Here is a 16298-nt window from a genome sequence, read left to right as displayed (position 1 = left end):
CTTGCTTTATATCTATATTGCTGTATTCTAAACCCTTAAACTCTTAAGTTTTCCACCCTGTGATATCCCACACTTCTATCCAAACCCCACACCCACAACCCCAGTGCTGTCACTCCATTTTGGGAGCCTTTTCCAAGGCCTCAGGTCAAATGCAGTGTTTGCTTGGGGGTCAGTGCCGGTGAGCACAGAAAGTCTGGAATTCTCAGTGCCCAGGGTTCCAACCCCCTCCCTGCTCCGTGCTGGTGGGACACCTCGGCTAAGATGGGAATGACAGCTGCCCAGTTTCACTGCAGGAAAACCCTTACTTAATGCTGAAGTGGAACCACCAGGAGCTGGAAGGCAACGACCGCTACGAGGGATTCTGCGTGGACATGCTGAAGGAGCTGGCGGAGATCCTGCGCTTCAACTACAAAATCCACCTGGTGGGGGACGGCGTCTACGGAGTGCCCGAGGCCAACGGCACCTGGACAGGGATGGTTGGGGAGCTGATAGCTCGGGTGAGTGGGGCAGCTGCTCTTTTTAACTCTTACCTCTGCTGGGATTCACAGAATCACCAGGTTGGAAAAGATGTTCAAGTTCATCGAGTCCAACCCGGCCCTGACACCTCAACTAAACCCTGGCACTGAGTGCCACATCCAGGCTGTCCTTAAACACACCCAGGGATGGTGACTCCACCACCTCCCCAGGCAGACTTTATCCCTCTTTATCCCTATTCCAATATTTTATCACTCTTTCCATGAAAAGCTTTTTCCTGATATCCAACCTGTATTTCCCTTGGTGCAGCTTGAGGCTGTGTCCTCTCGTTCTGTCCATTGCTGCCTGGAGAAAGAGACCAACTGTTGCTGTAGGACACGAAAGAAAGTTGAAAGACTCCAAATATTTTAGAAGGCAAAGAGCATAGAAAAAATGGCTTTATTGTCTAATTCTTATTACTTTTTATAAGGTGTTCTGATACGGGCTTAACATGATTGGTGAACAGGAACAAAACCATCTAATGCCATTGGTTAAACTAGAGAAACAGCAAAACACCACCTGGAGAAAGATTGTTTGGAGAAAGGAGAGTTGTTTGCCAGGATTGTTTTGAGAAGAAGCTTTCTTGAGAAATTTTTCCTTGGGAAAAAACTCAGCAGCTGCTAGCAGGCTAAAAATCTCTCAGACCCAAAAATATCAGGCTCACAACCAACCCCGCCAGACTACAACTTTACAACCACCTTTCAGGGAGTTGTAGAGAGTGATCAGGTCACCCCTGAGTCTCCTTTTCTCCAGGCTAAACAACCCCAGCTCTCTCAGCCGCTCCTCACAGGGTTTGTGTTCCCAGCCCCTCACCAGCCTCGTTGCCTCCTCTGGATGTGCTCAAGCCCTGGGTTTGGTGCTGTGAAGCCCCTGGTGCTTTGTGATGATGAGGATGGATGGGGTTTTATTCCATTTGGGAGGCTTAGAGCCGAGGATTTCCACTTAATGTGTTCTCCTGATGGAAAATGTGCTTCTTGGGGTGGTGTGAGAGTGTGGGAAGAAGCCAGAGCAAGAGCAGGGGCATGGGAAGCTCTCAGGGGTGCTCACTTTGCTGGAAAGGAAGTTTGGACTCTGGGATCCCATGTAAAAACTCATTACAGGATAGATTTTTTTTTCCTAGAGGAAAGATTAACAAAAAAAATTGCAACGGGAAGAAGCAGAGCTTGGTAGAAGCTGAAAAAAATTTACAAAACCACACTGGGATGGAAGCGAGAAGGAATCCCATTTCTGCCTCGAAAAGTTTTGGTAGATTCAGTTCAGCTGCTTAACTCAGTGTTGCTTTTGGAAAAGAACATTTCCTATTCCCTTGAAGTGCGTGGCTTGAGATCTTTTCACTGCTCTGCTCCGTGGAGCTGCTGCCCAGCAGCAAAGCTGAAAACTGAATTATTTTGCTGGGCCTGACAATAATTCTGTGTACACCTGGGCTCAGCCAGCCTGGACCCTCCTCCCTGCTCTTTGTTTTCCTCTGTGATCCTCCCCAGGCTTCCTGAAGCTTAAACAGAGCTCCCAAAAATGCTCTGAGATCCTTAGGAAAATAGGCTTAGCCACAGCTAACTGTGGGATTGACGCTGTTTAAGCCAATACTTCCTCACTGATTTCTGCCTTGTCACTACTGACGTGCCCGGGAGAACCCAGTGCCGCTTTCCCAGCTGGTGACAAATCCATGGTGACGTGGATTGCTGATAATCCCCCCCTGTGTGGGAGGGGAGACCCTGAGTCATTTGCCTTCTGCAGAGCAGAGGAGCAAAGGTCCAAATCCATCCCCTGTGGCTCCAGGCAGGGATCTGAGGCTCCTGCCAGATCTTTCCTCCCTGGAAAATGAACATCACTTCGCTCTGTGGTTTATTGGGAGCGGTGGAATTTGGTTGAAAGTTGAGCCTGAGGATTTTGGAGGTCGTTTCCATGATTCTGTGGTCATTAATGACCTCTAGAAAAGCCCACTGGCACCTTCTGCTTCTTCCCCACGTGGTGAAGGGTGACGCTCATCCCACTCCAGGAATTCCAGCTGAGTGTTTGAGGTCAGCTGGGACAAGTCTTTGTCTGACAGAGGGAGGGATTTTGGTTTTTCTGAGGGTCACAGACAGGGCACTGAACAGACTGGAGACTCCCCTGAGCTCTCCCTGTCTCCTGGGTCACCCTTCCCTGAGCAGTCGCTCTCAACGCCAGCTGAGATCCCACCTCCATCTGCTCTTTTAAAAGAGCTTCTGTGAGGCTGTTTGCAAATGCTCCAGGCTATTGGCACCGTTTTTATCCATCTTTGTGTCTCTGTGTGTGTGTGTACACACACACAATTACACTCCTGCAACATTCCTTTGGGGAGGCAAGAGGGAAGGAGCCGAGAGCAGCATCTGATCAAAGGGAGGGAGCAGCCATCAAACTTTTGGCCTGCTAACCTTGGCAGTGTCTCTTCATTAAATGGGACCTTCTGGAGGGTTGTTTTTCTCCAGTGATGAGTGTTTTAACTTTATCTTCACACAGTTTGTTTCTTCTGCAGCTCGAGCCTTATTTAGGAGGATTTTTTTTTTTTACTTCTGCTTCTGCAGGGCAGAGCTGTCAGAGCCTGCGAGGCTGGATCACAAATTGGGGAAGAAAAACAGCTTTGTCTCTTGTTCTCCCTATATCCCTGAGAGTTTTTATAATGGTTTCAGCGAGTTTTTGATCAATCCCAGGGACTGGGCTCAGGTCAGCCAGGGCAGGGCTGTGTGTGCTTGGTGTTGTGTTTATTCAGGGCTGCCTGGGATGTTGTTTTTTGGGGGCATTTCACAGCCCAAGGGGCTTCTGTCCGTCCTGGACAGTCAGTCCCCAAGGGAGCTTATCCTTGATTCCAGCCCCTTGTCCCATGGGATCCAGCAGATCCTGTCTTGGGTTCACATATTCCTCTTCCAGTGGATTTATCCCCTGGACACTCTGCCCCTTTAGGAGAAAAAGGGGATCAGCTGGTGCACAAACCTCTCATAAAAGTCCAAAATCCTTCCTAAAAATGAAAGCTCTGCCTTGGTCCAGCACAATATCATTGTAGGAAAATAATTCCCCCTTGATCCTGATCAGCCATCAGAAAATAAGGTTTGACTCACACTCAGTGTGCAGGACCAAAAGGTCACAGAATTATCCAGCTCCATGCCACGTCTCCCCTGTAATCCCTCTGTGGCACAGAATCTCCTCAGAGCAACTCTGGGCTGTTTGGGGGAAAATGTTTTATTTTATTGCTTCTAAATTAACCGGCTATTGATTTATTCTTAAACCGCTGGGAATTCCATTAGAGCCTAATTGTGAGCCCTGATATGACTGAGCAGGATGCTGTACAAACATAAAATTCACCAGTACAAATCTTCTTGACCTGCTCACAGAACAGGTTGGGAGGCAAGGAGCAGGGGGACTGGGATCTTTGGGAATCCTGAGTTTGGGATCAGCTCACGGAGGTTTGGCTCAGGAGAAATCACTTGGAAGGAATCAGAATCACCCAGTGGTGATTTCGTTTCAACCCCCTTTACACCTTCCACTCTCCCAGGGTGCTCCAAGCCTCATCCAGCCTGGCCATGGACATTCCCAGGGATGGGGCAGCCTCAGCTTCTCCGGGAATTCCATCCCAGCTCCTCACAGGGAAGAATTCCTTCCCAATCTCCCTTTCAGTTGCAAGCCTCTCCCCCTTGTCCCGTCACTCCAGTCCCTGATGAAGAGCCCCTCAAGCCCGTTCTGTAGTGAAGGATGTCACAGAGGCAGAAAATCCTGGGCTAATTTGTCCCTCTGAGCGTGCAGGGCAGGGAGATTGAGCACCCTGCTCCTGCCTGGAGTGAGCAGGGCAGTAAAGCCACTCTCCCTGCCAGCCTGCCTGGCTCTGGCACAGACCAACAAACAAGGGAGAGCAGCAAATCTTCCCATCTCCTCCTTTCTGGCATCAGAGACTTAAAGGGCATTTGGGCTGGAAGAATTACATCCTGCTCCCTGCTGCTGCAGTGCAGTTCTGGCTCAGAGTCCCTGATGGTGCCTGCTCTTCCCCTTCTCTCTCTCCCCAGCACATCCTCGAGCTGAAATGAGTTCTCTGGCGTGACACAAACCAAGGGATGTATTTTCACAGCCTTGTCCCACCATGCCTGGCTTGAATCCAGCCAGGATCAGTGGTGAGCAAAGCTCTTTTTGAAGCGAGGGACATGAAATCATCCATCTTGTCCAGCCTCAGGAGCAGCAACACCAAGAACAGAAACCCCCTTAAAGCTTTGGGGTGCTGGTTTTCCTTGCTGGTGGCCAGGTGCTGCTTTCCCCTCAGCTGCTCTGAAGCTGGGGAATGGCAGGAAGGGGAAAGGAGGGAGGGAGTGGGGTGAGCTGGGCTGGTCTCACTGCTGGCCCTGCGTGCTTTGGGTCCCCATTCCTGCTGCTTCACCTCAGCTGGCTTTGCCACGGGCAGGGGACACAGGATTTGTCCTCCCACTCACAGACGGAGGCCAGGCGAGGGCAGATGGGCGAGGGCAGACTCGGGGCTGACACCTGCACTCAGTGCCGGTCACCCCACCCTGACTGTGCCTTGCAGGGAGAGCTGCAGCCTCCGGGGTTTGCAGGCTGTCACTTCTGATATGGCAGAGCACAGACTTGTCCTTAACAAAAACCCACTCCCTAACACCTGTTTGGAGTGACCGTGCTGCCTTTAAAGGCAAGAACAGGCATCTGAGCATCAGCGAGTTGGATGGAATAGCAGAGGACCTCTGGAGATCATCCTGCAGGGAGCAGGATGGGTTTCCACTGGGGCAGCCACCCAGTGCCGGTGCTGCTGGGCCTGCAGAGATGGCTCCTGAAGCTTGAGCAGCTGTTTCACCTTTCTGGGAGGCTTTTTGAGCACAGGGACAGTGTCGAGAAAGGGTTTGCTGCCCCTGGTCATGCTGTCAGAGCTCCTTGGGCAGCGCTGGTGACAACACCGCTGTCACAAGCACCCAGGGGATGTGGCATCCAAGGAGCTGCTCAACCAGGGGCTCCTGCTCCTGGAAAAGATGCCAGCCCTGTGCTCCCAGAGGTGTCCTGCCTTGCTTTCCAGGTGTTTGACACAGCCCCAGCCCTGCTGGCACCTTCTCCCCGCGCTGTGTCCCCGCAGCCTGGCAGAGGGCTGGGGGATCTCTGTGGGGCCGGGGCTGGGCTGTTCTCCCGGCTGCTTTCTTCCATCCCATGCCGTGGGAGGCTTCTCTGGGATCCTCTCCGGGCTGGGGCTGACGTCAGGGCCCATTCATCACCATTAGCACCGAGCTGAGCCCTGTCAGAGGGGGCGGATGCCGCCTCTGGACTGGCAGTCCCTGCAATTTGCTCCCGGAGGATGCTTAATTGTTGTTCCTCCTCGGGAGCCCGGCTCAGCCCCCGTGTTTAATGTCCTTTGCAGAGCCCTGATGCGGGCAGAGCCCACGGGAATGCCAGGTAGGGTGGTGGTGGTGGTGGCAGCTTTTGTCTGGCACGCCAGCCCACCTGGGTTTCCTCTCACCTAGCGAGGGTCTGGCCTCGTTTAGGCGGTGTGTTGTCGAGAGAAGCGGCTGCCTCCACGCCCAAGAAGCTCTGGGTCTTTTTCTAAGCCTATTTCACGCCGACATTTCTAGCTGCAACTGTGCTGGAGGGATGAAAACCAAACCCTCTTCCTCCCCATCCTTTGCCTCCTGTTTTTTTCCTCTCCTCAGAGCTCAGATGTGGACAGAGTGCAGGGACACAAGGCAAAACCCATTTCTCCTCCCCCAGGGCATCCCTTAGCCCATAAAATCCCAACACCTACCTGTGCTCAGGTGGGGGAGGCTGGAGGGAGCTCAGGTTTGCAGGGCTCCTCTGAGCTCAGTGAATCCCGAGAAGTTTTGCCAGGGAGCAGAGCTGAAAGCATGAAATGGACGAAATTCAGGCAGAGAATTCTTTGCATGCCATTCCCAGATCAAAGTTTCCTGCTATCAGAGATCAGCTCTTAACTTGCATGACTGAGCCTGCAGAGAGAAGAGAGAGTGATGAGGAGCTGGAGCTCTGCTGCAGAAAGTTCTGCACCTCTGATGTGGCAAAAGTCCTGAAAAGTTAGCAGGGAATGAGCAGAAGGAAATCACCCTGCTGGAGTGGCAGAACCCTCTGGAGATGAGAGAAGGGAGCTGGGCACAAGATCTGAGTGCCCGGGGGAGGCTGTGCTGTGTCTCTGCTCTCTGGACAAAGGGAGGGGGATGGATTTGCACTTTATTTTGTGTGGGGAAGAGCATTTCAAGAGGCTGCTGATGATTCGGTGACACCAAGATGATCAGGGAACAACCCAAATTTTGTTTCTCCCCAGAGAATGGTCAGGACCCCAAAGCTGGGCACACCTGGGGGTGCTGCTGCTCCTTTAACAGCACCTTTATATTTGGGATATCTGGGGTAGGAATGAAAATTTCCTGGAAGCTTTGGCATGAAACCCTTGGGCCCTTTGGCACTTTTACCCTCTGCTTTAGTCTGTCACTTTGCTGGTGGAACTGTGTTCAGTCTGGAGAACTGGGAGAAGGATTCCACTGTCAGACTGAGCTGTATCTTCACCAGGGGCTTTCCCAGGGACAAAGGCACCTACAAACCCTTTTAAGTAGAGACAGGAGAGGTTTAGGAAGCTTTAGGCTTTCCTCCTAGATAAAATTCTCCACATGCCACGTTCTAGAGATGAAGTGATCCCGTTTTTAGTAATCTGCTGGTGTTTACACAGGGCTCAAGTGCTCGCACACCACGTTGGGATTATTGGTGTATTTTTTAAAAGCTTGTGGGTAAATTTCTGGCTATGCAGGAATTGTCCTCAGCTCATCATTCATTCCAGCCTGAACCTCTTAGGAATCTGTATGAGCTGCTTGGAGACAAGTGCAAAAACCTCCAGTGAGCATGTCCATGTTCCCTGCATGGCCTGGGAAGTGTCACCGTGTCACCTTCTCTGGGACCCCTTCCTGGGCTCGTGGGTCACCGGGGCTGTTTTACACCACAACGACACAGACTCTGAGCTTCATTAGGCTTAAAAGGACTCCTTGATTTTTGGGATGTGTCTCCCTTTTATACTATTTCACACAGACCAATCGGATTGGTGACACAAAGGCAAAACCTCTTCACTCACATTGGTCAGAGCAGAGGGACATCAAGGAGAAGTCCCTCCTAGGGAAAGGAATGAATAACAAAGTTAAAGCTACAAAAACATTTCTTCTGTTTACAGAAAATTCCCTGGGAAAAGAATTTCAGAAAACCAGAACACCTCAGGCACGGCACCAGGGCTACATGTCACCTTCCCTTTCTTTTCCCTCCTGCTGCTCTTCCCTCCTGCAGCCCCAGGGCCTCCATCAGACGTGGTGGTGCCTCGGCATCTGCACAGACCTTGTCTAATTTAGGGACAAAAAGTGCAGGCAGCTTCCCTTTCTCCCCCATCTTCTCTTTTTCCACATGCATAATCATCTTCCTGCAAAGCAGAGAAACAAATGGATAAGGGAGTGGAGGTTTCATTTCTACAGAAAGCAATTACAGACATTAAAAGAGCTAAAGTAATAAAAATAATATTTAAAATTCAAATCCCTTATCTATATTACAAGGGTATTAACATGGGAAGGAGTTATTTTTATTTTATTTTTTCCTCCCCGTAATCTCATTTGCTTTGCAAGTCAATCTGCAAACTTTAATGCCAGTCCTCTGAATTTTATTTTATTTATTTGGAGACTGATCTGCAGTTCTGGAGGTCTGAGTTTGGCAGGTTTGTGAACTCCGTGGCTCAGGGGTGAGGATGCTGCTTTGTCACCTGTGGTGCTTGTTTGTACCAGAAGGGACAGCTGTGTTCAACAGGGAAGGTTTTCAATTTTCTATTTTTAATGTATTTTCTATAGATCAATATTTATTGGTTTATGGCTCCAGGTTTCAATGCATTAAATGAATAAAAATGGCAATTGGGCTGTGAGCACTCAGGGGAAGGAGCTGCTCTGGCCTGAAAGCGACGGAAAAATGGGGAAAAGGAAGGAAAAAATGGGGAAAGGGAAGGAAAAAATGGGGAAAGGGAAGGAAAAAATGAAGAAAGGGAAGGAAAAATGGGGAAAGGGCAGGAAAAAGGGAGAAAGAAAAATGGGGAGAATGCCCCAGAGCACAGGCTGAGCTAAAGTTTAGGGTGAGTTTGAGCAGGGCTGGTGTGAATCCCACCCTGGCAGAGGGATGTGGGGACCAGGGGATGCAAAACTCCTGTCCCAGGGAGGTGGGACATCCCCCCTGCAGGAGCAGGAGTGCCGTGTGGCCCCAGGTGTGCTGCTTTCCCGGGATTCTGACCTTTTCCACCATCCCTCCTCCCTAGAAAGCCGACCTGGCCGTGGCGGGGCTGACGATCACGGCGGAGCGGGAGAAGGTGATTGATTTCTCCAAGCCCTTCATGACTCTGGGAATTAGCATTCTCTACCGAGTTCACATGGTAAGAGCCCGATTTTAGAGCCCTTTATGTCCCTCCATTATTTGCATGCAAACCTGCCTGCTTAGAGGAGAATAATGAACGGCTCATAAAAATATTTTGGTTTCCTATTTAAACGCGAATGTGCTCGACCTTTATTCCCTGCTTTTCCTCTCTGTCTCTCTTCTGTGTGTCAGGATGGGTGAATTCCATTTTTATTCATCCCTCCAGCCCTTTGGCTTCTCTCCCCACTCCTCCCAGGGCACTTGGTGGGATTTTTTCGGCATGGTGGGGGCTGCAGGATGGTTTTAGAGTGGCTTTAAGTGGCGTTAAGGCCCCTGGGTGAGGTGCTGAGGGCAGGTTTGGCTGGAGGGGTGCAGCAACATGACACAATTGCAGAAATTTGGCTTGGAGTCACCAACCAGTTGGATTTAGTGGTGAGACTGGCTTGGAGGCTGAGCTGGGCTGTCTGTGATGTTGGGGCCATTCCTGATCTCAGCTTTGCTCTTTTGCTCTCTCTTCTCCCACCTGAGAATCCCGTCAGGAAGGAATCCTGGATTGCTTTCTGTGCTGTCACCTCCTGGGAATGCTCTGCAGGCACGTCAGCCTTCTGCTTTCCTAAGCCCAGGGGAAATGTCCCTCCTGGGTGCCAGGCTGAGCTCACAGCCCTGCCTGGCCTCTGCTTCTCTGCTCCCAGCCCCCCAAACAGCAGCAGCCCAAGGAAAGCTCCCTAATCTCAGGGGGTGCTCAGCACTGCTGTAGGATCACAGGATCCTGGAATGGTTTGGGTTGAAAGGACCTCAAAGTTCATCCCATTCCCCCTCCTGCCACAGGCAGGGACACCTTCCCTATCCCAGGTTGCTCCAAGCCCTGTCCAACCTGGCCTTGGACACTTCCAGGAGTGAGCCAATTTTTTTTTTTCTATGTCAAAACATCTGGGAATGTTCCCAAGGGATTCGTGTGTGCAAGACTGTACACGGTGTTGTGTCTCTGCTTAGCCAAACTTGTCTTAAATTCCCATCAATCCCCTTTTCTTTGCATCCTCCATTGTTCTACCTTCTCCCGGAAGCTCAGGAGAGGTGAGATTTCCCCCAGTTCCTCCCAAATTCCCGGTGCCACAGGAGGGAAGCTCCTTTTGCAGCCTCCCTCTCCCCAGTGTGCATTTTGGAAGCGTGCTCTGCACGGGTGTGGAGTGTGATGTGAGTGACAGTGCCTTGGTTTCTGTCAGCCAAAAGGAGAAAAAACCCTTCAAGCTGCCTCTCCCAGCCCCCTCCCCAGCCGGGAGGTTGTTAAGGATGCAGCGTTGGGGATGAACAGAAACAAATTCACGCATCTCTCTCTCTGTGCTGAGTGGCTCCTGCCAAGAGCAAACAAGTAATTAAAATCTAGTTAAAATTCTGCTTCCTCTGCTACGTGAAGAGTTTAAGATCGATGATTGAAGTGATCGCTAAAAAAAAAAAAAAATAAAAAAATGAAAGAGGGGTTGGCTCTTCCAGCTCCTGGAAGTGGAATGGAATTGTCCCTTCCCCACCACTGTTGGGTTTTCACGGCAGCTGCTGCCTTGTGGAGCCAGGCCCTTTCTCTGCCAGTGGCTCCCGGCATTGAAATCGGATTTGGTGATTAAATACTGTGTTATGTTAGTAAGGAATTCTTCCCTGTGAAGGTGGGGAAGCCCTGGAATAGATTTCCCAGAGGAGCTGTGGCTGTCCCATCCCTGGAAGCATCCAAGGCCAGGTTGGATGGAGCTCTGATCAACCTGGGACAGTGAAAATTGTCCCTGCCCGTGAAAAAAGGGTTGGAACAAGATGATCTTTAAGGTCCCTTCCAACCCAAACCATTCTGTGCACATCCTGCCTCAGATCTGCACCACAGCCTTCAGCAATTCATTCCCCGAGCAGCATTCCTCCCTCCAGGGGAAAGGCAGGGATGCTGGTGCGGGCTTTGCACAGGGAACGTCCACCGGAGGCTTTTGCTGCTGCCTGGGGAGCTCTGCAGGATTGTCTGACACTTCTCTTCAGGGGGGGAGTTCCTCAGGGCAGAGGGAGCTTCTGCTGCCACCAGAGCGCAGCCCAGCCTGCCCTTGAGGCCCTCACCAGATGGAGCAGGGTCTGTAATTCCAGACTCCAGGGGGGTTTGGGGAATACCCCCTGCTCTCAGCAGGGCTTCAGCTGCTCCATGAGGGGTTTGGATGTGAGCAGAGGAGCTGCCCAGGGACCCAGGCAGGGGTGCAGACATCTCCCAGGTGGGGTCACCCCACAGCAAGGACGTGGGGAGGGCTGGAGGGGCAGCCAGGGCTCGTGGCCTGCCCAGGACAGGGGGGATCCCCACAAGGAAGCTCAGAGCCCCCTCTTCCCTCTCCAACCCTTCCTCCAAACCTTTCCTGCTCAGCTTGAGGAGGGTGCCTGAGAGCTGGGTGGCAGTTTAACTCCTCAGGCTGGTAAATATTTCTTCAAGCAGGCAGTTCTGGTTTTCCTTTAAGGATGTGGCTTGCAGAGCAGCCCCACAGCCTTCTTCTCCCCACCCCAAAAACCACCTCTGCAATGTCAAAAATTGCAGCTGACGTCTGTTAATCACAGCTCAGATGAGATGGAGCCTAATAAATAACCACAAATGAGCCTCTTCCTCACCGAGGAGTTGTCTCCACACCCTGGGCTCCTCCGAAACGCGATGACATTTTATTTTAATTTCCATGTAGCTCCAGTGGCAAGTGATTTCTCGCCCCTTTCTCCTCCCCACGCCGCCAACCCAGCCAGCACCGAGCCTGTGCCTCGTATCACACATAACCAAATATGGCAGCTTTAACCAGGGCTGTCATTTTTCTCAATTTCACTGCTTGTGATACAATCAAGGCTGGATTTCTGACACGGGAGCTCCAACAGGCTCCCTGAACTCGCAGGCTGCTGAGGGAAAAGGCTCGGTTGGTTTTCTTTGGTGCTCATTCTGCCCAGCCAGGGGGATGTGGGCACGGCAGGAGGTGGGTGAGGAGCCCTGAGCAGTCCCTGGGTGTTTGGCAGGGGGGCTGGAATCAGGTGCTCAGGGTCCCTTCTGCTCGGAGGGACAAATCAGGATTGTTTGTGTTTTACACACCTTTGCTCACATCCTGCCTCTGTGGCAGGGACTAGAGATGATTCTGGCCCCTCAGCCCTGAAATGAGGACCTTGCCTTCAAAACGAGGAAATGGAGGTTTGGGAGAGTGCACAGCAAGTGGAGCTGAGGCTTGAAGTGTTTCGACTTGATTGCTGCAGAGGACACGAAATGGGAAGGACAGATGGAAAAACTCCTTCATTCCAGCCAGAGGAGGCTTGAGAGGAGCTGGGAGGAGCTGATCCCCCTCCTGACAGCTCTGCCAGCAGGAATCTCTCCCCAGCAGAGCAGGGTGGGAGCAACTGCTGGATCGCGGAATGGATTTGCTGGTTATGAACCAAATCAGGCTCAAGATTCAGAGAAGCCTGTGCAGGGCTTTTATTGACTCCAGAGGAAGAGGAGGGATCTGGATCTGCCCTGGAACATTTCCTGGGATACGCCCTGGTTGGGTGCCCTGCAGTTGTACCCAGCCCACAGCAACATTTCTGCCTCCCCCAGGCTGAGTTTTCTTGCTTTCCCTCTGACTTCCAGAGGCAGAAGAGAGTTCTCTGCCCTCCTTTTTTAGGGAAAACACTTGGGAGAAATGGAGCTGCCTGGGGTCCCTCCAGACTCTGCGTGTGCGGGGCAGGGAGTGCCGAAAACAACAAATCCAGGGCTGTCCTCTCCTTCCCAAATGTCCCCCTTGTCCAAACTCTTCAGTCACCAGAACCTTCCCAGAAAACTGCTGCTCACTGGCTGGAAAAATGAAGATTTCCAAGAACAACTTAGGAGGAGGGCAAATTAATCTCTCCCGCTTCCATCTGAGGATTTGCAGGAGGCCTTCATCAATTATTGGACATTTTGAACGTATCTATTCCAGGAAAAATAGCTCTTCCAATTAACAAAGCTCTATTGGGACTGTCTAAAAATATCTGACAGACTCCAGATATTGTCATTCCCATCTTCAAAACAGACAGATAAGAGAGAGTTTGTGCCCTCCGTGGGAACAGAAGATCTTTATTCTTACCCACAACTGTGAATGAAAAGAATATGTCCCAGCAGCCTGGAAATGACTGGAGCTGAAAAGAACCAGAACTACTACAACTGTAAAGTCACAGGAGAGATTCATTGCCAAGCTGGAGACTTAAAGCTTCCAACGCAATTTCCTTAATGAGAGCAATTTATTGACAAACTGCCCCAGAAATATAAAGAAGACATCAAGGCCTTAATTGCCGAGAGGAACTTTGTCACGGGAGCGTCTCGCAGGGGGAGGCTCAGCCAAGGCTCTGCGAATTCCCTGCCAGCTCTGGGATGCCAGGGAGGATCATTCCCTGCCCTGCCTGGGGTGAGGAGCTCCAGGAGCTCCAGCCTGCTCAGCAGCCTGTGCCCTTCACACCCTGCTGGTCCCCCACGGCCTCGTTTCATCCTTGAGCATGCAAAAACCTGGAGGAATGAAGAGTCATCGAGGCAGTTTAGCTCCTGAGGAAGAAGAAGGGAACTATGGGGACGATTCAGGACGGCCCAGTAACGACACGTGGAACTCTGATTTCTTTATATACAGGGCATTATAGCACCAGTTTGTTGAGAGACAGACTCTTTTATACAGTGCTTTGGTACAATCAATAGGATTGGTCATTTAGAGCAACACCTCTTGATTGTTTTCTTACAAGTTAGAAAAACACCAGGTGTCAGGAGGACGGTATCTACAAGGATTGCTTTGGGTTCCTCCTTACGATTCCCCTGGCCAGACTGAGAGAGATCTGTGCTTGGCTTTCCCACAGGCTTCAAGATTCTGCCTGGAGCCTAAAATCCATGTTCAGTTCCCACGGGGAACCAGGGTTTGAGGGGCATCCAGGAGAGCCATGAAGGGGAGAGCTTTGGCAGTGCCACCCTTTGGGAGTGCCACCCTTTGGATGGGGTCATTGGGAAGGGCAGAGGGAACACACCCTGGCACCTGCAGGGCTGGGAGGTGCTCTGGAGCTCCAGCACGGTGAGCAAAGGGGTTCTCCTGGAAGTGAGGAAAAAAGCCATTTTTGCCAGGGTCCCTGGGGATGCTGGGGCTGCAGCTTCCTGCAGTTTCTGTGGCTCTGAAAGCCCCTGGCTTGGGAAAACCAGAATCACAGCAGCAACTGACCCCCCCCCAAAAATCGGGAAAGGACACAAGGAATGTGGTGTCTCCCACTGTTTGTAGCTCACCTGTTTATAGGAGATAACCTGGAACAGGAGACATTGCTTTAAGAAAGACTCTGGAATTAAACCCAGGAGAACCTGAACTTTTCCTTGCGAATTGACTTAAAATTAACCTGAGAACCCGAACTTCTCCTTGGGAATTGACTTAGAATTAACCTGAGAACCTGAACTTCTCCTTGGGAATTGACTTAATGTGAGAATGGATGCTGAACCACTGGTCCTCAGCTCGTCCATTTGCTAAAAGCCTTAGCAAGCCAGATTCTCTAAAACTGCTCATCCCAGAATGGTTTGGCCTGGAAGGGACCTCAAAGACCCCCCCACCACGGGCAGGGACAGTGCAGATCCCAAAAATCTTGTCCTGACGGATACAGGGGCAGGTTGTTGTGGTGTGCTGGGTTTTTCCTTGGTGCAGGGTTTGCTGGGGAAGGTTCCTGACACGTTACAGGTTCCCAGATGGTGACTGGAGCTGAGGATTTCACAGGCTCCTGGATATTTTTAGCAGAGGAAGATTTTTGTGCAACAACTGTTGCCTTTTCTAGCAACAACTCCAAGTCTCCGGGAGGACTGCTGAGACCTTGTGAAATTCAGGTTTTGCATAACATTCAGTAGTAAAACAGCGAGGTTTGGATGGAAATGGAATTTAAAATGCTGCTCTAAGTCTGGGGAAGGCAAAAAAAACCCCAAAAAAACACAACACTTTGCAAAGCTCTGACTCGTGGGAAGCTTCCTGGTTCCAGGTGCTTGGGGAAGCTGTGGAGCTGTTTTAGGGATGCCAGGACTGGATTTGTGGTTTGGAACAGAAAATACAGGGTTCTGTGAGCTATGGGGTCACGTCCCTTGTCCCTGTGCTCACTTGGACGGGCTTGAGCTGCTCTTTCCTTTCTGAGGAGCTCCATCCACAGAGCTGATGGTGCCATCCACTTAAAATGGGATGTGTGTGGCTTTTGAGAAACTTCTCCAAAAAAAAAAAAATAATCTCCCCCTTTGCACAAATTTCGTGACGTTTGACGATTTGCTGGCGGTGGCAGCATCCTTGTGAAAGTTTAAAATGCTCTGGGAGAAGATCAACCTGCTTTTTCTAGCAGTGAAGCCTGATTTTTTTCAAGGAAAGGTGGTTTGCTGAGGGGAAGAAAAACAGGAAATTCTGACGCATCCTGGAGGTAAAAATATCCTGTACCCTGAGATAAAAGTAATAATTTTATTGGGGTTTTTGTAAAAGAAGAAACATTTCAAGGCCGGAGAGAGGAAAGTTTTGAAAACATCTCTTTTTTTTTTTTTTTCCCCCTTCCTTTTGCTTCACAAATGTATTTTCCACCCTGTGAGCTCAGGTGGAGCCCTTTCTGCCTGGTTAAATGTGGGGTGGACAAGGATGGGGGGTGAGGGTGCAGCAAACCCTGCCAGGGAGGGGGAAGAACGCTGTGATTGACTCATTTTTTTTCTCCCAATTCACCTCTTCCTTTGCCTGGAGGAACAAAAATTGGCAGAAAAGCAGATTTAGGGGATGAATCCAGTGGGGAGATGCTGCAGGACTCGGTCATTTGTTGGGTCGCTTGTTTGCCCTGCAAGGCTTTTCCGAAGCCTGGTTTATCCCCCTTCTCCCATTTATTCCTCTTTCTCCCATTTATCCCCCTTCTCCCATTTATCCCCTTCTCCTTTTTATTCCTGTTTCTCTCATTCATTTCCCTTCTCCCGTTTTCATCCTCTTTGCCCTATTTACCCTCTTTCTCCCATTTATCCCTCTTCTCCCGTTTATCCCCCTTCCCCTTTTTATTCCCCTTTCTCCCATTTATCCCCCTCTCTCCCATTTAGCCCCCTTCTACTGTTTATCCCTTTTCTCCCATTTATCCCTTTTGCCCCATTTCTCCCCCTTCTCCTTTCTATTTCTCCCATTTATTTCCCTTCTCCTGTTTTTATCCTCTTTGCCCTATTTCTCCATTTATTTCCCTCTCTCCCATTTATCTCCTTTGCCCCATTTCTCTCCCTTTCTCCCACTTCTCCCCCTTTCTCCCATTTCTCCCCTTTGCCCCATTTCTCCCCCTTCTCCCATTTATCTCCCTTTCTCTCATTTCTCCCATTTCTTCCATTTCTTCCATTTCTCCCCCTTCTCCCATTTATTTCCCTTGCTCCCATTTCTCCCCTTTTGCCCCATTTCTCCCATTTCTCCATT

The 16298-nt window shown here is 50.6% G+C and overlaps 1 protein-coding gene across 1 annotated transcript in view; it reads left to right on the top strand.

The window, feature by feature from the left end:
- The window catches only part of GRIK4 (glutamate ionotropic receptor kainate type subunit 4), a 184135-nt gene that overhangs the window by 155495 nt on the left and 12342 nt on the right, over positions 1–16298 (top strand). The window contains exons 12-13 of the mRNA XM_066203317.1: positions 294–497; positions 8789–8902. Coding sequence (XP_066059414.1) covers positions 294–497; positions 8789–8902 — 318 coding nt within the window. The remainder of the gene's footprint in view (positions 1–293; positions 498–8788; positions 8903–16298) is intronic.

The sequence above is a fragment of the Chamaea fasciata genome, unplaced genomic scaffold, assembly GCF_029207755.1.
Source record: "Chamaea fasciata isolate MVZ Bird 193981 ecotype frontalis unplaced genomic scaffold, bChaFas1.0.hap1 SCAF_24, whole genome shotgun sequence".
NCBI classification, from domain to species: domain Eukaryota; kingdom Metazoa; phylum Chordata; class Aves; order Passeriformes; family Sylviidae; genus Chamaea; species Chamaea fasciata.
Note: the sequence above shows the minus strand (reverse complement) of the source record. Positions and strands in the feature narration are given on the sequence as shown.